The sequence below is a fragment of the Bos indicus genome, chromosome 25 (genome assembly GCF_029378745.1).
Source record: "Bos indicus isolate NIAB-ARS_2022 breed Sahiwal x Tharparkar chromosome 25, NIAB-ARS_B.indTharparkar_mat_pri_1.0, whole genome shotgun sequence".
NCBI classification, from domain to species: Eukaryota; Metazoa; Chordata; class Mammalia; order Artiodactyla; family Bovidae; genus Bos; species Bos indicus.
This window is the reverse complement of record NC_091784.1, coordinates 34,256,834-34,279,261: the sequence shown is the minus strand read 5'-3', so window position 1 is coordinate 34,279,261 and position 22,428 is coordinate 34,256,834. Positions and strand designations below refer to the sequence as shown.

At 45.9% G+C, this 22,428-nt stretch overlaps 1 protein-coding gene and 1 non-coding gene across 3 annotated transcripts; both read left to right on the top strand.

The window, feature by feature from the left end:
* The first annotated feature begins 73 nt into the window (after window positions 1-73).
* Window positions 74-21,364, top strand: EIF4H (eukaryotic translation initiation factor 4H). Of its 2 annotated transcripts, XM_070780025.1 has the most exons (6): window positions 245-401; window positions 12,690-12,877; window positions 15,012-15,076; window positions 15,158-15,254; window positions 19,228-19,365; window positions 19,450-21,364. In XM_070780025.1, exons 1-6 carry the CDS (start codon window positions 343-345, stop codon window positions 19,587-19,589), a joined length of 687 nt encoding a protein of 228 aa, XP_070636126.1. In that variant the 5' UTR covers window positions 245-342; the 3' UTR covers window positions 19,590-21,364. The 2 variants fall into 2 exon arrangements, with proteins under 2 accessions (XP_070636127.1, XP_070636126.1); XM_070780026.1 differs by lacking the exons at window positions 12,690-12,877; window positions 15,012-15,076; window positions 15,158-15,254 and having other exon boundaries at window positions 74-401.
* LOC139179812 (small nucleolar RNA SNORA32) lies at window positions 13,747-13,869 on the top strand. The gene has a single exon (XR_011564174.1). It is a non-coding gene; the product is annotated as a small nucleolar RNA SNORA32 (small nucleolar RNA).
* Window positions 21,365-22,428: the final 1,064 nt, after the last annotated feature.

The following is a 22,428-nucleotide window of genomic DNA, read 5'->3' as shown; positions in this document are numbered from 1 at the left end:
GTCAGGCCAGGCTCCCGTCCACTGGCGGGGCGGGGCGGGGGCCGGAGGCGGCCGCGGGTGAAGCCCGGATGCTGGGGGCTAGCACACAATGGGCCGGAGCGCACGGCAGGGCGCGCAGCCAACGCGCCGCCGCACCACGTGGGCCGCAAAGCGCGCAGGGGCCACCAGAGGCCCGTCGGCCCAGGCCGGGCGCGGCGCGGCGTACGTGCGCGCACGCGCGCGTGCGTGCGTGCGATTTGCGATCAGGCGGCGCGGCGGACAGCCCCGGCGGCGGGGCGGGGGGAGTTATATTGCGGGGTCCTTCCTCGCTCACCCTGGTTCCTCTCGGAGCGGAGACGGCAAATGGCGGACTTCGATACCTACGACGATCGGGCCTACAGCAGCTTCGGCGGCGGCAGGGGGTGAGGCGGGCGTGCGCGGGCCCCGGCCGGGCGCGGGAGGCGGACGGGAGTCGGAGGTGGCGAGGTGGCGGGTGGGGGGGCTGGCCCCTGGGCGGCGGCCTTCCCGCGCTCACACCAGGGGCGGCGAGCCGTAGGGGCCCGGCTGGGCCGGCGGAGGCCTCGTAGAGGCGCCTGGAGGACCCGGGCCTGGAAATGGCGCGCTCGGGGAGGGTGCGGCGGCGGTTAGGCTCCCAGGGGCTTGCTCGCGGGACAGACCCCTCCTTGTGTCTCCTCCGCCGCCCGCGACGTGTCTTTCCTCTTCCTCGGCCGCAGGGCCGGGCTGCCGCGGCGCTGAGGGCCCGGGACGACGGGCTCCCGCTTCCAGCCCCATCCCCCAGGACGGCAGGGCCAGCGCGGGGCTCTGCTGCAGAGCGGGGGTGGGGGCCCGCTACCTGCCCGGCCCCAGCCCGGGTCCCGGCCGCCCCTTCCTGTTGTTAGCCTGCGCTGCAAGTGTGTTTGGCCATGAGACCAGCGGTCTGGGTCGGGTCGGAAGGCCGAGAGAGAGGTGATTCTCTTCCGTTTTCGGGTGAGGCTGGGATTTGGCAGCTGGAGCCCAAGAAGACCAACCAAAACAAACACACCGTAGCATTTTCCTTTTATCCTTCCTTAGATCAGAGTGCCTTACTAACAAGTGCTACGTGCTTACTGGCAGATATATGTTATGACCTGGAGAAGGAATCGCATTTAGCTTCCTTCTGATTCTGGTCATACACAAGCTATATGTGCACCTTGTTTAAAAGAAAAATCCTTGTCTAGTGAATTAAAAGCTTATAATGCTTAATTCCAGGGACCTGCTCTGCATTTTTTCTTTTTTTTTCTGCACGAGTAACCTCGTACAGAATTTAGGAGATGGGCTATGAACATCTTTCTGTTTGTCAAGGGCACACTTTGCCTTTGTGTGATTTGCAGAAAGGATTACTTTCCCAGGAAAACACCACAATAGTACCTACTGAGGTGTCCAGTCTCCTGAGTTTCAATCCCAAAAGTATCTTTGGTGAAGAAGGACCTTTTAATACCTCGGTTTTGGAATGGCTCAAATAAAAGCTTGTTTGGGTGCGTGAGTGCACCAAGTACCATTCATGACTGTAGAACATGGAAGTTGGGGGAGGTGGAGCCACCTGTTATTTCAAAGAATACTTTATTTGCTAATAAAAAAGAAATAGATGTTGGATTACATGTACAATTACTGCCTTTGGGGTAGGTTTCTACACATCAAATTTGTAGTTAAGTCATCTTGAAATTTAATGACCAGTATTTTTTTTTCTCCTAGTTTCAAAAAACATTTGGAAGAACCCAGGAAAACTCTTAAGATTAAGACAGATCCAGGGAATTTTAGTTGGTTTGAGACTACAGTGTTAGTTGTAGTATACAAAACCTGGGGATTTTTTTTTTTTAATTCTTGGCTTTTGACAAATGTACCAGATGTTCTGGTGACTTGAGGTGTTAGTCTTCCTGTGTGTATCAAGTTTTGACAGTTGGGCTGCCTTGAATAACAAGTTGATCAAAAGTAAAATTCTCGTTTAAGATGCTTTTTATCAGAATATCAGAAAAGACAAAAGACAGTGTTAGCCATTTGCCCAGATGTACTCCAGAAACTGATATGAGAGAGTAGCAGTTGGCCCCATACATTTCCTAAGCTTTTTAACAAAAAATCCTTTTGCTATTAAGCATCTTCTACAAATGACCTTGGAATTTTCCACTTGACTTCATCTTTATATAAAATACATAGGAGATATTGCTCAGGTAGCTAAAAAGTAGTTTTAAAAAACCTGTTGGTGAATTTGTGTGTTATTTTAGGCAGTGTCTGGAGTGGGTCCAAAAACTTCACAGAGGACCAGACATGTAGTGGTGTGATCTGTGCCAAAACTTTCTTGTTCCAGATGGTTAATGTTAACTTCATCAGGTCTGAAGTTATCAGTTATTGGGATCTTTGACATTTAACAAAATGATAGGATCAGATGATCATCTTCAGTGATCGAGTTATGTTCACATCAGTACTTGTCTCAGGGCTTCCTGAGTGGCTCAGCGGTAAAGAATCCGCCTGCCAACGCAGGAGCCACAGGTTCCACCCCTAGGTTCAGAAGATCCTCTGGTGAAGAAAGTGGCAACCCACTCCGATATTCTTGTCTGGAAAATTCCATGGACAGAGGAGCCTGATGGGCTACAGTCCTTGGGGTTGCAAAGAGACACGACTGAGCATGCGTGCATAGTACACGTCTCAGTGCTGTTTATGTCAGATGCGATGCTTCACCATTATGGGTGATCACCACCTGTGGAACGGTCCTGTGTTGTTTCATGCTTGTTTCTTTTTTTTTTTTTAATGCTCCACCTTTTTTTTTTCTGGCTTCACCCTGTGTTGTGAATCTTTGTAGCTCCCCTAGCAGGTATCAGCCCACGCTCCCTGCAGTGGGAGCGCAGTCTTAACCACTGGACTGCAGGTATCAGCCCACGCTGCCTGCAGTGGGAGCGCAGTCTTAACCACTGGACTGCCAGGGAGGTCTGTGTTTGGCGCTTTTGTAAAGCACCTTGTCCCTAGTCTGGGCTTCCCTCATAGCTCAGTTGGTAAAGAATCCGCTTGCAATGCAGGAGACCCTGGTTCAATTCCTTGGTTGGAAAGATCCGCTGGAGAAGAGATAGGCTACCCACTCCAGGATTCTTGGGCTTCCTTTAATGGCTCAGCTGGTAAAGAATCCGCCTGCGATGCAGGAGACCTGGGTTTGATCCCTGAGTTGGGAAGATCCCCTGGAGAAGGAAAAGGCTACCCACTCCAGTATTCTGGCCTAGAGAATTCCATGGACTGTACAGTCTGTGGAGTCACAAAGAGTTGGACGCAACTGAGCAACTTTCACTCACTTCTCTCATCTAAAACACCTTAGGTAAGATGTCTTAACTCTGTACTCAACTTGGGTCACAGGTGAAAGGGATGGCAGGTTTGTCAAAATCTAAAAACTTGGGTTTTAATAATTATTATACATTCCCTGTAAGTGTATTTTGTAGTTGTGTGTAATAACCAGTACGGTTGTCAGGAAGCAGTGTTGAACAACTGCTTTATTTCCCCAGCCTCTGAAGGCCTGTTCCCAGGAGCAGAGGGGAGAACCAGGGACGGCACTGTCGCTCAGAAATCGAGTCAAAACAGAATTCCAAATTATCAGTTGATTGTACCAGATCTTGAGTGTATTTTTGTGTTGCACTTTGCTAACTTCCTTTCTGAGGATCTGATTTTTCATTTGCCTTTGGCAATAAAGTGCCATTGACACTAATTTTACATTTCTAACTACAAAAGGTCTTTTGAGTGCTGAACCTAAAAGGAGCATCAATCCTGAGAATTAGATTGGAACTTAGAATTAGCAAGAATTGATATTGCTGGAATGGTACCTGCTAAAGATGAATTAAACTACAAAGTTAAATATTCTTTATTAAGTTCTAGTGGGGGGAGGTTAGAATTCTGATCTTTGAATCTTATAGGACTTAAGCTTGGCATCTGTGTCTAAATGTCTACGTTTATTTTAAGTCTTATAATGTAGAAGAAAGTGTATGAAAGCTGACTGACTAGTTTCACTGACAGGATCTGTAAAGGTGTTGAAAGGCATATTGTGAAAACCTATCAAATGGCAAATTGTTTAGGTTTATTGTCATCCTGCTCTCCCCTCCTTAGTCTCCCGGTGCTTGATCCCAAGTCATTGTTCTCTTCAAATACTTGGTTTTACCAAGAGGTCTTTGAAATGTCAGAGATGTTCAGGCAGAAGCCATGGCATTAGAATGAGTCAGACAAGAGCTCAAGTGTTCTCTCAGCTGTGTGTTAGCTGTGTGGTCTAGACGAGTTCCTTAACCTCTCTAAGCCTCATTTTCCCCACATATAAGATAGAAGCTCCTCTGTAGAGCTGTTGGAATATGAAATGAGATGTTAAACTGCAGCACGGTATCTGGAACATAAATGCTTAATAATCGGTAGCTGTTGATTTATAATTTTTTACTTCTTAAAATATTTCCTTTGGAGTTAGTAAGAATGGGGAAGTTTCTATTGAGAGTTAGCTGGAATGAGTTATTGTTTTCCTGGGTATATTTCTAAAGCCAATTAAGGGAATGCTATTCATTTTATAGGCATAAAACATTTATAATAAGCATATATAAGTATCATAAATTAGTGTTAAGTAATTTGTTCTTGTACATTATTGGTTTGTAACAGTTCATGTTGGACTATTAAAATGCTTCTGAGATTTCTTAAAAAAAATTCTTAAGTACTTTTAAAATTGATATTTCTATTTGAAATTACCCTTGGTGTTCTAGAAAGACTTCACACAGAATCAAGACATCTTCCCAGAAACTTGGAACGTACAAAGCAGAATGTTTGGCTGAGAGGGTCAGGGCATCGGGAGTCAGTCCTGGATCAGATCCAGCTTCGCCTGGAAACAGGAGAGTGTTGGGCAGGAGAGCCTGCTGCCTCTTTGCCTTTCCATCGTTTGTACAGGTGGTAAGACTTGCACACTCGGGCGCAAGTGACCAGCTGATTTTGATGGCACTTCATAGCTGTGATGTCTAAGTTGTGTTTGTGAATCATTGAATATCCTTGGATTTTTTAAGTTTGCCAAGCATATCATAGTTTTTTTTAATGTTCTTGAAAGGACCCTCAGGATGTGTTCAAGTATATTGATACTCTGTTGAAAACATGGCACCTCCACTGTGCTCCAGCACAGGGTAGATGGAGCTGGTGATCCCCCTTGCTCCACATGCTATTCTTCTATAATTGAAATAATCAGTTGCATTTTTGGAGGGCACCCCCTAATTTTTTTTGGCCAAGCCCCACAGCCTGTGGGATGGTAGTTCCCTGACCAGGAGTTGACCCTGGGCCCTCGGCAGTGAAGGTGCAGAGTCATAACCAGTGGACCACCAAGGAATTCCCTGGGGCCTTTTGAATCCCTAGCTTAGTAGGAGACAGCTGGTTTCTCATAGCTGCTTCTGTATTCACTCTTAAGGCAGGTGGCTTGACATTCATGAAGGGAGAAAATCCAGCCTTAAACAGATAAACAGTTGGAAGTGGGAGGATTGTTTTAATGGACTTTTTAGATAATTGTAGGTACTCTTAATTTTTAACTACCAAAGCTTGCCAGGTGGTAATTTCCATAAAGGTTAACTGTAACAGTCAACATCTCTTACATTAAAATCCATATAGATTTGTCTTACGTTTTGAGTGTGTCTTTTACCTGTGCATTTTTGTGGTAACGCGATGTATTGGTCCTTTGGAAAATACCAGTTCACTGAGTTATGCAGAGCTTCCAGAGCTTCCAAAAGCTGACATCTCACTCTAAGTGTCAAAAATCGGGTTCATCAGTGTCACCGTCAGTTTCATCAGAGAAATTTCAGGAATTGGGAGACTGTCAAGCGTATGTTGATAGATTCAAGTTTTCTAAAGTTCTGGGTTTTGCTTGAAAGCCTGCGTTTTGTCATTGGCAGCAGATAGTATTGTTGGTTTCCTGAAAGGGACAAGACTCGCTTCATTTACATGAAAGTGCCTGACACCCGAGTCTGGACCACAGTTGGTTAGTTCTTTCAAGTAAAAGTGTTGTTCCATGAAATGAAGAGCTGAGTCAGCTTGTAACTTACTCACAGGAGTGCTTTTCCTCAAGCTAACCACGTACTTCTGTAAGCAGCAGAGTGCTTCATTCCCATTTGGTAACAGGATATTTTAAAAATGGGTCAGTATTTAATAAAGTTAATCATTTTGACCACTTTATCAACAAACATTCTTTGCTAAAGATGGCTTTTTATTTTTTGTCTGAACTACTCGTGGGATCTTAACTTAGTTACTCGACCAGGGTTTGAACCCAGGCCCTTGGAAGTTAGCGCATGCAGTCCTGACCACTGGACTGCCAGGGAATTCCTCCCTCCCCTTTTTTCCCCTGTTTTTTAATTTAAATATTAAAAAAAAACTTTTACAATGCTGTGTTGGTTCCGCCATACAGCAGTGCAAATCAGCACATTTAAACGTACCCCTCCTCCCTCTCCCCTCCCCCAGCCCCTCCCTCCACCGGCACAGCGCCAGCCTGGGCTCCCCGTGCCGCACACAGCCTCTCACCAGCTCTCTGTCCTACACCTGATAGTGTGCGTATGTTGATGCTTCCCCATTCGTCCCACACTCTCCCTCCCCTGTGTCTATGTCCACAAGTTCCGTTCTCTATATCTGCGTCTCTATTCCTTCCCTGCAAGTAGGTTGTGGTACATACATACAATGGAATAGTATTCAGCCATTAAAAAAAGAACACATTTGAGTCCGTTCTAGTGAAGTGGATGAACCTAGAACCTGTTACACACAGTGAAGTCAGAAAGAGGAAAACAAATATATTAATGCATATATATGGACTCTAGACAAATGGTATTTGATGAACCGTTTTCTTTTTTTAAATACTGCAAGTGCATGAGTAATGGTGCGGTGTGGTGCCCTGTCTTGATTTACGTGATGGCCAACAGCATGATCTGTGGAGGTCTCTGCACTCTTTGACTCAACAGGACTACTACAGCTGGTTAGCCCACGGAACTCTTAAATGGAAGAAAGGTTTTCCTCTGGAGAGACAGAGCCAGAACCAAATAAAGGATGGTTTAATGTTCTTTTAGGGGCCATCTGAAAATCTAAATGAGTACCTATCTTGGTGAAAGAGGTTACTTGCAATCCTAAAGTAGTTGGCAGGCTTGTGGCTTCATTCCTTCTACCCTGATAAGTAGCAGATACTGTTGCAGTTTTGGAGATAAAGCAGTGAACAAGAGTTCCCGCCTCAGAAGGTTGCAGTTCCCTGCACTGCTTTTTGTATCTTTCAGATGTGACTGAATTAGGAAGCTCCCATTCACAGCAGAGAGAGCCCCTTGAAATAGGGCTCGTTGAAGAACTCACCCCAGACACTGCCCCCCACACCACCCCCAGTGTTCACCAGAAACTTGGAGAGGCTTTCATGCACATCCTGTAGTAATGATAGTTGTCAGGATAAAGGGATTTAATTTTGGGTGCTAACTAAAGGCTCTGGGAAATCCATACACTTAGAGAAAGGTCTGCTTGGGAGTGCAGTGTCTTCAGTTGGTCCATGGGCTTGTTTTTTAAAACCTAAGCTAAAATTGAAATGTCATGTGACATCTTGGATGGGATCCTGGGACGTGAAAATGACAGACAGTAGGTGAGAGCTAAGAAAACCTGAATAAACTGAGCTTTAGTTAGTAAATGTGTTGATGTTGGTTCAGTGATTGTAATCAGTGTGTCTTACTAATGTAAGATGTTAATAGGTAAGGGGGCTGGTAAGATGTTAATGAAATGAGGGGCTGGCTTTTGACAGCCTTACCTTTTTTGCTTATTGTCTCGAAACGAAGTAAATTACACATTTTGACCTTCTTTGCACGCTCAGAGGATTTTGTCTTTGTTGCTTCCTTGCATTTTATTCTCAGAAAGGCAGTCTTACTGGGGTTTATATAGGATCTAGGAAGAGTGCCTCATGGCACGTGATATATGCTAGTGTTTGTGGGCGGCACGTGAACAACCAAAGCTGTTGATGAGCCCTGGAAGCACTGGAGGCAGAGGAGGCCCGATGCTCCAGGTGGCCCAGAGGCTAACACCCAGGCCAGGGCACCTTGTCACTGGTCCTAAATGGCAGCAACGAGACCTACATTCTGCATAGTGGTTTTTGTTCGTTTTTGGTTGTGCTGGGTCTTCACCGCTGCACCTAGGCTTTGTCTAGTTGTGGCGAGTGGGGCTGCTCTGCAGTTGCAGTGGGTGAGCTTGTGCAGTGGCTTCTCTCGCTGCGGAGCGCGGGCTCGGGGGCATGTGGACTCGGTAGTTGCAGCGCACGGGCTTAGTTGCTCCACAGCATGTGGAATCTGGCCGGACCAGGGATCGGACCGTGTCCCCTGCGTCGATTGACACGCGGGTTCCTATCCTGGCCCCACCAGGGAGGTCCTGCTTAGTTTCTGATTCACTTAGAAGTCTTTCCCAGAAATAACAGCATGTGTCCTTCATTATTGATTATCTTACATACTTTGGAAGCAAATCTTGAGCGCTTAGTTTTGTTTCATCCACTTACTGCTTGTAATCCCCGTCCCATTTATCTCTTCTCTTCTCTTTCCTTACAGTCACCCTTCCTCCAGTCACCTCTCACTCCTCTTTATCTTTGCTTATTCACATTATCATTTTGAGTTCAGTGTTTCGTCTGCTGTCTGGAAAATAGAGTTAAAGTGGCTTTTGCTCCACGCTGCAGAGATGGTGCTCATTACTGTCTCCTGAATTTTCCGTCATCTTTTACGTGGGATGTGACTTCTTCTTTGTAGATACCTGGACCTCCTTAGCTGAATTATCAGCTCCTTGCTAGTAGGAACTTAGGTTTAGGTTTGTGCCTAAGGAACTTTGTGACTTAGGAACTGAGTCTTAGGTTTGTGCCCTTAATATGGTGCTCTGTATTTAATAGACATTCAGATACTCTGTTGACTTGAGTGAAGAAATGTGACCACTATAGGATTTTGGTCACACATGGAGTTGAAAGTTGGCTTTCTGAAGTGACTGAGGGTGTAATTATTACTTTAAAACTTTCATATATATATATATAAAATCAATAGGCTGTCCCTGTCGGCAGCAGGCATGAATGGGCAGGACCCTTGCTTGATGGGGGCTGGTGATGGGGCCTGGGAGCGCAGCACAGACCTTCAGCTCAGTCTGTCTCTGAATTGCAGCTTCGCCTCGTCTGTTGCCTGTTTTTTGTCCACAGCTGCTAGTCAGGCTGCTTCTGCGTGAGCAGCGTATCCCGCAGGGTGTTTAATCTACCCATAACACTTCAGAATTGTTATTAAACTTTTATAAAGCAGTCAGTCTTGTGAAGTATTTTTATGGTCAGTCTCAAGCTCCTCTATAATATAAAAATTTGAATATTTGTAAAATAACAGATACAAAAACGGAGGTACAGGGGTGGTTTAGAAAAGGTCCTTCACCAGGCTAAGGTGCCAGATGAGTCTTCTGTGTTTTAACCCATTTTAGAAAGTGCTTTCGTGTAACATAGCTTATTTGGAGTAATAGTCCCCTCTAAACTTAAAAGTCTCTCCTAAGAATTCTAGCTCAAAGGCTTTCTGACATGTGACTCTTTGATTGGTTGATGACACGTGTATCGTTTTATTACTTGCATGCGTTTGCTCGGGTTTGTCTCAAGTTGCTGGCACACTGTAGGCTCTTGGTAGAGTGAATACACTGAAATCTGTCCGGCTCCAGTCCCGTTGCGCTGTAGTGTCTTCAGTGAACAACTCAGTGAGAAGCTAAAAACCACTCAAGTCCTGTAGAGCCGAGGGCATCAGGTAGGACAGTATTTAGGACTGCCTCTGTAATTTCTTGAAAAAATCTACAGTGTTAAACCACTGGCAGTTGCGTGAGGCTGGGGTGAAACGAGAGAGTTCAAGGGTCTGAGTTCTGAGTTTGCTCTTTCCACAGCTCCTGCTCTTAAAGTACTGCTTGCCTGTTCTTCAGTCTTCATCTTCCCAAAGCCAGAGCTGGCTTCTGATCATCCTGCGTTCCTGCTAGACGCGATCCTTATCAAGGCTCAGGTGGCTTTCTGCACTCAGTCAGAGGCCGGTTCACCCTGTCTCTTCCGTCCTCTGTCCAGCACCCCACAGAAGTTCCCACATGCCCTTTTAGCAAGTCTTTCTCCCTCCCGTGTTCTTGGTTCATTAAAGGTACCCTGCCAAAGTTACCATTCTTTCATCCTCACCTTCTCGTTGATTTTTTTTTTTAAGATCATTTTAGCCCTTTGCCTTTTTATGTATCTGTGTAAGTATATACACAAGCATGTTCGTATGCATTTACAGTTATTTTTGTTTTATTTGTGCTATTCACACATAAGCTACTTGAGGGCAAGGGGCTGTTTTCCACCAGGTGTTACTTTAAATGTTTTAAATTACAGTTGGTTCTCTGTTTTGACAATTTTCCGAGTGTTTGTACTCTTTTTATACATTCAGTACCCAGTCCCAAGGAGTATCTTCCTGAAAATATTTTAGGTTTTATGGTTATTGAAATGCAAAATAAGCCACATTCACTTGTAAGTCTATTTTTCTCTTATTCAAGTGTTGTCTTAAAGGTATTTATTATCAAACATTTGAGGTATCTGGAATTCATGTCAGGCAAGTTGTGGAATTTCTTTCGTGATATTTCTAGCACTGTGTGAATTTTAAAGTTACTTTCCAAGACTTGGTATTAATATTATACCCTGCAGAAGAAAGAGAAGGTTGACTTTGGGCAGACCTTTGACTCATGTGAGGAGACTCATTTGCTTTAAGTGTCTCTTAAAAGTAGCACCTCCCTCTTTTAAATTTTTTTCCTCTAAACCTTTTATTTTGAAATCTTTCAGGTCTCCAGTAAAGTTGAAAGAACATGAGACAGTGGACCGTAGTAGAGTCGCAAGTTTCACAGCTGTTTTGTCTTTATGCATTCATGTGCACACACGACATTTGTGCCAGACTCCCTGAAAATAAGTGGCTGTCCTGACTCTTCATTCCTAAGTAGTGTGTCTTCCTGAGAACAGAGGCATCCTGCTAACTGTAGTACCAGTTATCACTCCTAAGAGATTTAATGCTGACAGTAATACTTACACACGCCAGTTTCACATTTCTCCACCTGCTTTTTCTTTTCCGGCTGTTTGTTCTAGGATCCAAAGATCATACGTAGCACTGGTTGTCATTGCGTTAGTCTCCCTGCCTTAAAGAAGTCTTTGATTACTTTTATGCATTTGAGGAGTCTGTGCCCTTTTACAGAGGGCATGTCGTTTAAGTTTGTCCCGTTACTGGAGATACTAAGTTCAGTTACCTGTTTACAGTGGCAACTGAGCCTTGCCTGAATCAGTTAGTACTGTGTTGGTGTGGTTTTCTAATTACATGATTCCTCCTGCATTTTTTAGCTGACATCATTATTAATGTAAAGAAGAGCTCCCCTGCCTTCCATTAATTTTAGCAGACCAGTGTAGGTTCAGAGCAGAATTGGTGAGAAAGTCCCGCGTTCCCCTGCCCCCTGCCCGCCCCCACTGTGGACGTCTGCGTCGCAGCAGCGCAGCTGCTCCGGTCAGCGAGCCTGCACTGACGGCTCATCACCCAGTGTCTGCAGTTGGCAATAGGGTTCCCTCCTGACGGTGTGCGTTCCATTCCGTGGGCTTTTGCAAATGTGCAGTGGCCCCGTTTACTTTTAAATTGCCTGTAAAGCATTGTAGCTCTCCGCTGCGGGTGGCCTGGTGGTGTCATGTACTCTGCACATGCGCACGGTGCATAAGCAGCGTGTGCAGCGAGCACGTGTGTGGTTTCTCAGGAATTCACTGTCTTTCTTCGTATTGACAGTTTTCCAAATAAAGCTTAGAAAAATTGAGTAACTCCTCCAGGTGAGTATTGGTAGAGCTGGGATTTAAACCACTACCTCTCACATTAGCAATGATGGGATGGAGTCAAGGTCCTGCCACTTGTAAGCTCTGTGAAAGGGAAAGTCGCTCAGTCGTGTCCGACTCTTTGCGACCCCATGGACTGTAGCCTGCCAGGCTCATCTGTCCCTGGGATTTTCCAGGCAAGAATACTGGAGTGGGTTGCCATCCCCTTCTCCAGGAGATCTTCCCAACCCAGGGATCAAACCCAGGTCTCCCGCATTGCAGGCGGATTCTTTACTGACCGAGCCACCATGGACAAGTTAACGCTTCTTGTCTCAGCTGAGGAAATTGCATTGAGGCTTAAGTGAATTAGTCATATGCACATATATTTGAGGACCCAGTGAGGTAGTGCGTGGCAGAGTGGAGAGTATGTATGTACATAGTACTTGCTACACAAAAATCTGTATGAGAGCATATTATCCATCATCAGACAATAGCAAGAGACAGTTGTATTGTGAATGAGTTAAACTTCAGCTTCAGGACAGTAAGTTGGACAGTTCATTTCTGTATGTGTTAGTATTACTGGGTGTGAGGGAGGGCATTGGCTTAGGTTCTATTCTTCCTTTCTTATTTAGGGAATAGGAGAACCCCTTTTCTGTAGGAGGATGTTCTGTTTGGATTTGATCCTCTAGGGAAATCTGTGTTTACACAGATTGTGTATTTCTGGACATTTTTGTCATCCAAAAATAGGCATATTTTCCATAAATGAATTTTGGAATTCTTTGTCATTTCAGGACAATGTACATGGTGGTGTGCTGAGTGAGAGGCATTTTCCTTGGCCTCTGGGGCAGGAATGCTCGGGCAAACTTGAATCCTGTCTTTTTCTCCCTCCCAGGTCCCGTGGCAGTGCTGGTGGCCATGGTTCCCGCAGCCAGAAGGAGCTGCCCACAGAGCCCCCCTACACAGCATATGTAGGTAATCTGCCTTTTAACACAGTTCAGGGCGACATAGACGCCATCTTTAAGGATCTCAGCATAAGGAGTGTACGGCTAGTCAGAGACAAAGACACAGACAAATTTAAAGGTGAGTTCAGGGCATTTTTACTGGGTTGTTGTAAGGGGGAGAGAGGGTCTAACGCAGAGGGCTCTAATTATGAAAGTGTTTGGAACATTTGCCTGGTCCAGGTAGTTGAAATAAACATAGCCCTTTAACTCATAGGTCTTCAGTTCTATGTGGCAGGGAGGGGAGGTATTTATAATCTAGTTTGTAGAAAATGTGACACATGCCGAAGTAAATCTGGAGTGTGCCTAGCCTGTGTAGCAGTTCTGTCTCTGCCAGAGAAGGAGTTCCCAGGAACGAAATGAAGAAATGGAACCCGGGGCTTCTCAGGTGTGCATCACTTTGGCTGACTCGTGCACCTGGGGCTGGTTTTCCTGTGATCTGGTTTATTATGAAGTCCAAAGAGTAACCTGGTACTTGTCACTCTACATTTGTGACTTCAGCGCATGTGTTTGAGGAAGTGATGGGGTCAGATTTCAGATCAAGTTAGTGTCTGTGGATTAGTCTCTTTAGGGCTCTTGAGCAGAGAAGGACTAAGAATGGGGAATCAAATGGCATTGGCGTCTAGCTGAATGAAGGGAGGTGTGCCTGCATTTAAGTGCTTGATGCAGGGTCCAAGGGCATTTGGTTTGCTTTATTGACCCAGAAATGCACCCATGAAGAGCGCAGAGAGGCTGTGGCAGGGTGGGGGCTGTGCCCGAAGCAGCGGTGTGCTTGGCAGAGTGCTTCTGTATTTTTGTCGTTCTGAAAGCTTTCTCACCTAAGAACCTAGACCCTTTTCATTGTAAGTGATCAAATAATGAAAACCCGTGTACCCGTTAAGCTTGTGGAAGTAAGTCACACTGCGAGGAAGCATTAAGAATTCAAATATAAGGTACAAATACGTGGGTGAATGGTCATTACCGAGGCATTTAGAATGCAGTTTCTCATTTGCTGTGGACATGACCATAAAAAATGATTCCCACTAGGTTTTCTTCCTGCTACTTGGTTTGCATTCAGCCTATTTGGGAACATTTTATCTGAGGGGAATACAAATGTGGGGGTGAAGCCAGCCTTAGGGCCGAGCCAGCAGCAGCAGGTTTTAAGAGTTTGTCTCATACAAGGGCATCTTCGGCAGCTCTAGTGTGAGGCAAGTGTGAGCTCTAGAGGGACCAGGCGGCTGTTGCCTGTTTGAGTTTGGAAGTGGTTTTCTCGGTTCCTCTGAACATTGAATCCACATGGGAGAGGCATGGATACGGAGGTGCAGGCCGAGCTGGGGACGGGGGGCTCTCCAGCCATTCTTTGTGTGAGCAGATGGTGAACAGGAGAAGTTAGGACGCAGGCTGTCGCGCTTGCCGTCCTAGTGGGGTTTGAGGGTGACTTGTGATCATACAGGAGAGGGAGGGGAGGGTGGTAATACAGGGTGCAGTGTGAGCACAGGGGGCAGTGGGGAGAGGGCTCTTAACCCAGATTTAACCCAGGGGGCAGGGAAAGGGCATGGACCAGAGTGTGGCAAGTAGAAGGAAAGGCTTATTCAGAGGTTTAAGCGGGGAGAGAAGGGTGTGTGGTTTCCTCTGCCAGGAGTGTCCTGTTTACAGGCCCGTGTCAGAATCTAGCATCAAGGACTCGGGTTGTCAATAAAGCACCCAGACTAGCTGTCTTTAATTAGCCTCCTGAAGAGCATGTGCTTGTTGCTGAGGGTGTATTTTTCAGCTTTGTAAAACAGATTTTATACCAACTACCTGAGCGGTAAGTAATAGGCACCTTCAATGTAGTATTCCTTCAAAGTGTGTTTAGTATCCAGTTTGAAATCTGTGTCTTCAAGCCCCGTTAGATGTGTTCAGAAGTTAGAAGTCATTCAGAGGTCAAAACTAACAGCTCTTCAATGATCCAGGCAAGGTTTTAATATTATGGTTAGAAGGTAAAGCTTTATAAAAATAGCTACTATTTCATTGCCTGTTTGGTTAGCATTTTCTGATAGAATATAATTAAGAGGAAGGACTTCCAGGCAAATTCTATTTATTAGAAAGTAAAACATGCTCTTTCAGGTTGTGCACGTCTGAGGCCGTCTAGGTGAAACAGAAGTGGTAGTTGTGATGTAGGGAAGGGTACAGACAGGGTCCCGCCGTGTCTTTAACCTAGAGTCCTGGAGGAAGTCAGGGTTTGTTTTCTCTTACAGGATTCTGCTATGTAGAATTTGATGAAGTGGATTCCCTTAAGGAAGCCTTGACATACGATGGTGCAGTAAGTATATTTGGGTCTTCTCTGTGGTGATAGTCGCTGGATTTTGTCTTGCCAGTACTTACCATATTTTCCCCTTATTAGCTCTTGGGTGACCGGTCACTCCGTGTGGACATTGCAGAAGGCAGAAAACAAGATAAAGGCGGCTTTGGCTTCAGGAAAGGTGGACCAGATGACAGAGGTGATTGGTTCTTATACAACTGAACATAAAAGTTGCTGTATGCCCACTGATTACAAGTCTTGTAGGTTATAGTAGACCTCTTATCTCGTGGGTCTGATTAGGTATTTATGAGCTTTTGAAAACGTGTAAAATCTTATAAAGAATGGATGATGCTTCTGCAAGCCTGGGTTTTTTTCTTCTTCCTTTTGGCAGCAAAAAACTTCTCTAAAATTTCAGTGAGGTTCCCATCACATGAGCTATACGTCTTCCAATGAATTGCCCCATGTTTGTGCAGCAAGGTAATGATCAACCTCAACGTTACCTTTTTTGTGTATTCTCAGGAATGGGCGGCTCTTGAGAGTCGCGTGGTAGGTGGGATTTCCGGTGTCAGTATTTAAAGTGTCCCCACTTACCCTTTTTGGTGGCCTTGCTGCCGTTGTATGGTTCTTGTGAGTAGCCCGCCTGGCCGGACTGCTGCCTTCAATCCTCTCACAAAAGAAACTTTCCTGAAAGGTACCCAGGCACGCATCAAGCCTCTATTAGAGCCTCTGTTTTGGGGTAGGACTTCAACGAATCTACTGGAGCCCAAGTTGAACTGATCCACCTTGTTTTGTTACCATTTCTTTGCTCTTACACATGCCTGTATCTTACACTGAGTCTTTCCCCTTGATGGGGTCTAGTGTGTACGGCACGAATAGAGTAGTGTTATTTCTAGAAGTAGTGTGGAGGTTCTAGAAGCTTACAGAAAGCCTCATACTAATGGTTCCTGGTGGCTCCCTCCTAGATGGTAACAAGTAGTCCTGTTGACCTCTTTGTTTCTTAAAGGTGGACATAGTCCACTTGATGATTGCTTTTCTTAACTCAGCGAAGCAGACTTGTGGGCACCTCCTTGTGTCAATCCGTGAGGTCAGTTTGCATGCCAGGCTTTGAAGAGTTGATGTTCTAAACATTTCTCATCTCTCTCTTTTTTTTTTTAATGATGAAAGTAGTTAATATTTGGTCAAAATGTCCATTGTAACCATAAGGTAGAAAATGAAACACAGGTCTGTTTTCTTTCCTGTAAACTGGAGATCCTCTGCACTGGCCACCTTGTTAGAGGAGAGCATTAGTGCCTCCCTGCAACCCTATCATCCCCCTCAGAGCAAAACTCGATAGAAGGTGACTGCCAGGTATGGGAAGAACTGGTCTTGGGAGTCAATTTCTTAAAGAATTTATTTCCAGTACTGCTTTAGGTAAACAGATGGCTACTTATATCTCTTGAATGATTTAATTACCCCAGATGCTATAGCCAGTCAGAAACGAGCTTATTCACAGAAGTACAGCATAACCCAGTAGACCTGTAGTTTTATGTGTAAGCTCGTTTCTGATTGAAAAGTGCAGCAAAGTCATCTCAGAGCCACCTCAGGGGTAGTTAGTGACTCAGTGAATGGTGGCCCCCATCTGCCAGTTCTGCATTCCCTGGTACTGAAGAAATGGCACAGCGAGTTCCCAGCTCTGAAGGTTACCAGAGGAACCAACACCTTTCTACTGTTCACTTAGCTTGGGTTTTTGTAACTCTGAAGCAAAACATACAGTGAATGTAGCCAGAGAAAGTACCTTGAGACCAGCCGGTGTAGACTGTACTGTATCTAGAACCAGCAGTGCCCAGGTGGTGGCGTACAGCCTGTGCAGGTTATCTCTATAGGTAGACCTCTCTGACTCTTTAATGATGTCTGTTTTTGACACATGCTCTTGTTAAAAAGAAAAAAAAATTCAAGCAATACAAAAAATAGAAGAAAGCAATTAAGGTCCCTGTCAACCAGAAATAGACAGTATGTTAAACTCAACTTTGTAAAGAAAGCTCAGAAGTTTCTCATGGGTAGTGTGCCTCCTAGAGATCTGTCATCAGACTTGATGGAAAGATGGCTGTTAATGTCAGACCAGGCTTATGTAAGAAGAGATCTTGAAGCGAGGTGGTCGTTAACGCCAACGTACACTGGCTTGTTTTCTCTCCCCTGCTGTGCTTTGTCTCGTGGTCCTGGACGGGGTAGCGATAGCAGTTGTGTTTATGTGCCTTGTCTGTATGGCTGTGCGCCTATTTGTTTTATGCTAAACTCCGAAGCAAAAATTAATCTCATTTAAGGGGAATTTACTGTCATACTTAGTGAGGAAAGGTACACTTGACAGTTTAGTTTGGGGGAAATGTCAGGTTAATTGTTTGAGTACTGATTAAGTTGGTTAATGAATGGTGAATGCTCTGGTTGTTAAAGGTGATTTCACAAAGAACCTTAGACTTGATTGTATGCGTCCAGATTAGGTTTCCCCCAGAGCAGTGCTCCTGCTGGTCTAAGTCTTGTTACAGTTGTTTTTCATTACTTGTTTTGTTCAAAATGGAATTGTTCAAACAAGTAGTCTCTGAACTGAGTTTCAGATAACTTCATCAACTTACAGATTCCTTGCTACCTTACCGTTCACGGTAGTTGGTTGTCTGTATTCACAATGTTGGGTTGTTGCAAACACCCAGGTAGCGGATCCTGAGCCATTGTTCCTGGGGAAATACTCGCCATGGTGAGGCTCAGGCCTGTGAGCCTTTGGTCATGTTTTTGTCAACCAGTCGATACATCACCCTGTTTAATATATATGCAGTTGATCGGTTAATGGTGAACTCCAGGTGCTGCCTGAGAAAGGCTTCTCTGACCAGGCGCGCCCAGCCTTCTTGGTGTTCGGAGCACTGGGAGCACGTCACTGCGATGTTCACTCACAAAGAGCGCAGAAGAGCAGAAAGCGCAGCGCTAACTGGGCTGTGAAGAGGGCGCTCGTTTGTGTGAGCCGAGGCTTGTTGGTAACTTGATTGGAGTACACGTGTCAGGTGGCAGGCCTGTCCCTGCCCCATGCGTGTCAGAATGACGGCAGAAGGCCCCAGGTATTGATTTCGGGATTACAGATCAGTTTTAGTGAGTAGACAGATTTGCAAACATGAAATCTGTGAATAAGGGGGACCGACTTCCTCAAGCTCAGGATCCTTCTTCAAGGATAAGTTCCTACAAAGCTTTGAGCAGTGACACCATCCTTGGAGTGAATAAAAGTAGTCACCTTCAGGAGCTTAAACAGAGAGGGCAAGCGCATTTGTTTAATTATGTCTTAAATTTTTATTGAAAGCTAAAGGTTGTACTGTTAAAAGGTTATCTTAAAACAATTCGTCCCCCTCCCCAATGACTTTCAGTTAAATACAAAATAAAGTAAGGCTTAAGGTTCTTAAAAGTCCATTGAGAAAATGGTTTTCACACTGATGACAATTGCAGCTTACTCTAATTTTAAATAAGATGCGATTTACTTATTTTAGCGGATGCACAAAGGTTTGGGGCGGGGGGAGCCCTTTGCAGCTGTAAGAGGTGTGGGTTGGATGTGCGGTTCCTGCTCTCTGACTCCCTCTTTGGGAAGGGAGTGGGCCTGATGACAGCTTTGTTTACACACGGGTGGTTTGCTTTTAGAATGATCCACACCTGAATGGCAGCAGAAACTGGAAAAAAGGGAGTGGTCACCCAGAGGTGACTTGGTGTTTTTATTTTGTCTTCACATCTAGCTGTGTGTGTGTGTGTGATTTTGCATTCTAAATTGTTACTTCTAAATTTCAGGTTTATCTTTTTTTTTCTTAACAACTATAGATGATAATCAAAAACAATAAAATGTGCTTTGAGGAGTTTTGTTTTAAGCCTTATTAGGATATAGTCTTACTGGCTTTCCCTGCAAACTTAAGAATTTAAACAGCTCCTTTCATTTTTCTCTCCTAAAATTCTTTTTCTTTTTAATCTTCTATGATTCAAAAAGTGTCAGTGTTGAAATTGCCCAGCAGATTAACATTTGAACCCGTTTTAAGTGCACTTGATCTCGGAAAAATTTCTGATGCTGGACACACTAAAGAATTTTAAATGGAGCGCAAACAGTTCACACAGCTGTATAATCAGCTTTGAGGCGGGAGTATAAAAAATCCTTTGTGGTTCTCTTCCTTCCACAGGTTTCAGGGATGACTTCTTAGGAGGCCGGGGAGGGAGTCGCCCAGGTGACCGGCGAACAGGCCCCCCGATGGGAAGTCGCTTCAGAGATGGCCCTCCCCTTCGAGGGCCCAATATGGACTTCAGAGAACCCACAGAAGGTACGACGGCGGCGTGTAATCGGGTGGCAGGAGGGCGCCTTCTCATGACGCCTCGGTAAACCGCGCTGTGTTTCCTCCCCGCAGAGGAACGAGCACAGAGACCACGGCTCCAGCTTAAACCTCGAACAGTCGCAACGCCCCTCAATCAAGTAGCCAACCCCAACTCTGCCATCTTCGGGGGAGCCAGGCCCAGAGAGGAAGTCGTTCACAAGGAGCAAGAATGAGCTTGCGGTGGGGAGGGAATGGGGTGTGGGGGGCGTTAGAGCGAGACCACAGCCTGGCTGGCCCCCCGGACCGGCAGTCCTGCAGTTACCATTCCTGCGCCTGACCTTTGTCCTCCTTTCTTACAACGGAAACACAGAGCTTGTGAGTGCATGTCAGCAGTTAACAAGTGGTTTTTAGTACATTCTTGGCTTTGCTGTATCTACCTAGTGCCCGTTTTGTGCTTTTTTTCCCCCTGCCACTCCTTTCCCCTTTTCCTTCTGTCCTTTTCCCTTCTCGCTCCTTGTCTCCTTCCAGCACACAAGTTTCTCTAGAGGGGCAGAGGCGGCCGCCGTGCGGGAGTTCTCTGGGTTGAAGTGCTGCTCCATTTCTCTCCATTGCTTTGCCTTTTCCTTCTGCCACACCGGCCTTTTCCTTTGCCTTTTCTCAGTGCTTCTCTTCTGACCTGCATGTCGAGTTCTGTATTGCTGTGGCTTCCAAGGAAGAAAGCAAGTCCCACGCTGGGTAGCCCCTTGTTTTTAGTCAGCTGTGACCAACAGACAGCCTTTGGGACACCTTGCTTTCAAAACAAGGATAAAGTATCTGTTGATCTCTGCAGATTCCTTCCTATAACTATTTATAGGTAGTCCTGACTCCACTACCCGCTTCCCAAATGGGCTGTTCACGCGGAAGAGGCTCACGTTTCACACAGCAGAACCCGAGAGAATGGTGTGAACTGTCGGTGGGGAGTGCATGCAGGAGGCAGACTGAGTGCCCTGCTGTGCTCACCTGTGCTTATCACTCTTCTAGCATCGTGTCCACGCTGGTCTCCCTCGGGAACCAGCTGTGTCAGAGGCCCCTCTGTGGCTGGACGTCTAGCTTGCTCCGCCAGGCACAGCGGTGCTTTGGGGGCCGCAGGGGGCGGCGCTGTGTGGGGCTCACCCCGTGCGGACACGGCTTCCTCTTGGGCCCCCACGGTGTGTCCGGTCTCCCTCTCTGGGCTTCGCTGTCCCCTAGTGTTAGGTCACAGTGAGAGCCTGTGCTTCCCACCGCCCCTTAATTTTGGAATGAAAATGGGCCTAGGATCTGGCACTTTACTCTCTCACTTGATGAATTGAGAATTTGACTATGCAGATCTGTCAGGTAACAGGGAGGTGGCCCAAGGTCACCAGGTCTCAGCTTCAGGACGTCACTCCCACATAGAGTGTTCAGCTCTCACCCAGGGCCGGGCAGCTAGGCAGCAGCTTTTGAGCTCAGACACCTATGTGTGAACACATTTTTCAGCACCTGAGTCCCAGTTCATCCCACTGGGAGCAGTCCGGGCTCGGCTAGAGCCCCGGAAAAGAGAGACCCTCACCAGCAAGACTGGAGGGCCGGGGCAGCCGGGCCTGGGCGGCGCACTTAGGAGACAGCTCCTCGTTAGCTGCCGCCCTCGGCTTCTCCCTGTCCCCAGGTCTCAGCAATTCACAGAACTCTGCCTCCTGTCCTTCCTTCCACCTGTCATCTTTGCTTCTGAGATAAGAACCATTTGTGTAACACCAATACTTACCTAAAGAAAGACATGCATTATGTGGTTGTAATCAAACCTGATGCTTTCAGATGACCTACTTACATCTCCAATGTGGAAAAGATTAAGAACAAAACAAATTCATCTAAACTTCTGGGCAATCCAGTTGACTTTTAAATGTAAGAATGGAATTCCAAACACTTAACACATTCAGCTATATGACAGAAAGTAAATCTATGGATATGGTATTTTGTGAATGATCTTTTAAATAAAAGAAAACCTTACGTAATATTTAATGCTTGTCTTTATTTTTTTGAGTTGTTTTTTAGCTGCTCATAAAATTAACAATTTTATATTTGAAAAGTCATGTCCAAATTTAGTAGGATGTCCTATTCAGTGGGCAAAGCCTCTTGCTTTCAGAAGTTACAAGATTTGTGAGCTTATTTTAGAAGCTTGTAATGATTAGAAATGGGATGCCAATTTTTCTCTTTTTTCCCCCATAAAAATAATTTTCCTAACAAATCTTAGATGGTGTAGCCATAGGTTTTGGCTGGGTAATCCTGGGCGTGGCCCTCATGCTGGTGCTGGGTGTTGCTGCTCGGCAAGCGGATTGTATGTCGAGGAGGCGCCCAGCATGTGTGTAGTTTGGTGGTTCCTCTGACCCAGTGGGCAAGGTGCGGGCTGCAGGTGGCGTTGGGGAGAGGCCCGACTGCTGGGGAAGGTGGCGAATCGGCTTACCTTGCGGTCGGAGCCTAACTGCAACTTAATCTGGAGAAATGAGCGGGGAGGGTGGGTGTGTTCCAGCAAGTGCCTGAGCGACTGTTGACTTCAGCGGCTCCCCAGCAAGAGGACTTGACGTCAGCTGGTGTTTTCGTTCAGAGGGGAGCGGGAGCGTCCCTGAGGCTGAAAACCCTCTGCCCAGAGTTAAGCAAGTGGGACTTGGTCCCCTGGAGGGGTTTCCTGGAACTGGTGGGCAGGGGCTTGAAAACCAAGTCTGATGATGAGAAGCCTTCCCACGGATTCCGTCTGCAGACCCGTGGACCTCAGAAGGGTCCTCTAGGTCTGCCAGCCGTTCAGAGGTTTCTTGTGATTGAAATGAGACTGCAGCTGACTCTGCCTCCCCCAGATGCGACTGTAACTGCAGTGGTCGCTTCTTCACAAGCACCATTTTTAGAGACCACGAAAATCATTTTATTTTTTTTTTGAAAATCATTTTAGTACCTGCATCGAAGGTATGTCTTTCCCCCAAATAAGCACCTGAATAAATAGGGTCAGTTTCGCAAATATTTGTACTAACTATGTGAATGTTCCACAGGTCAGTTCAGACGGATCGTTGACATATGGTTTCTCTCTGC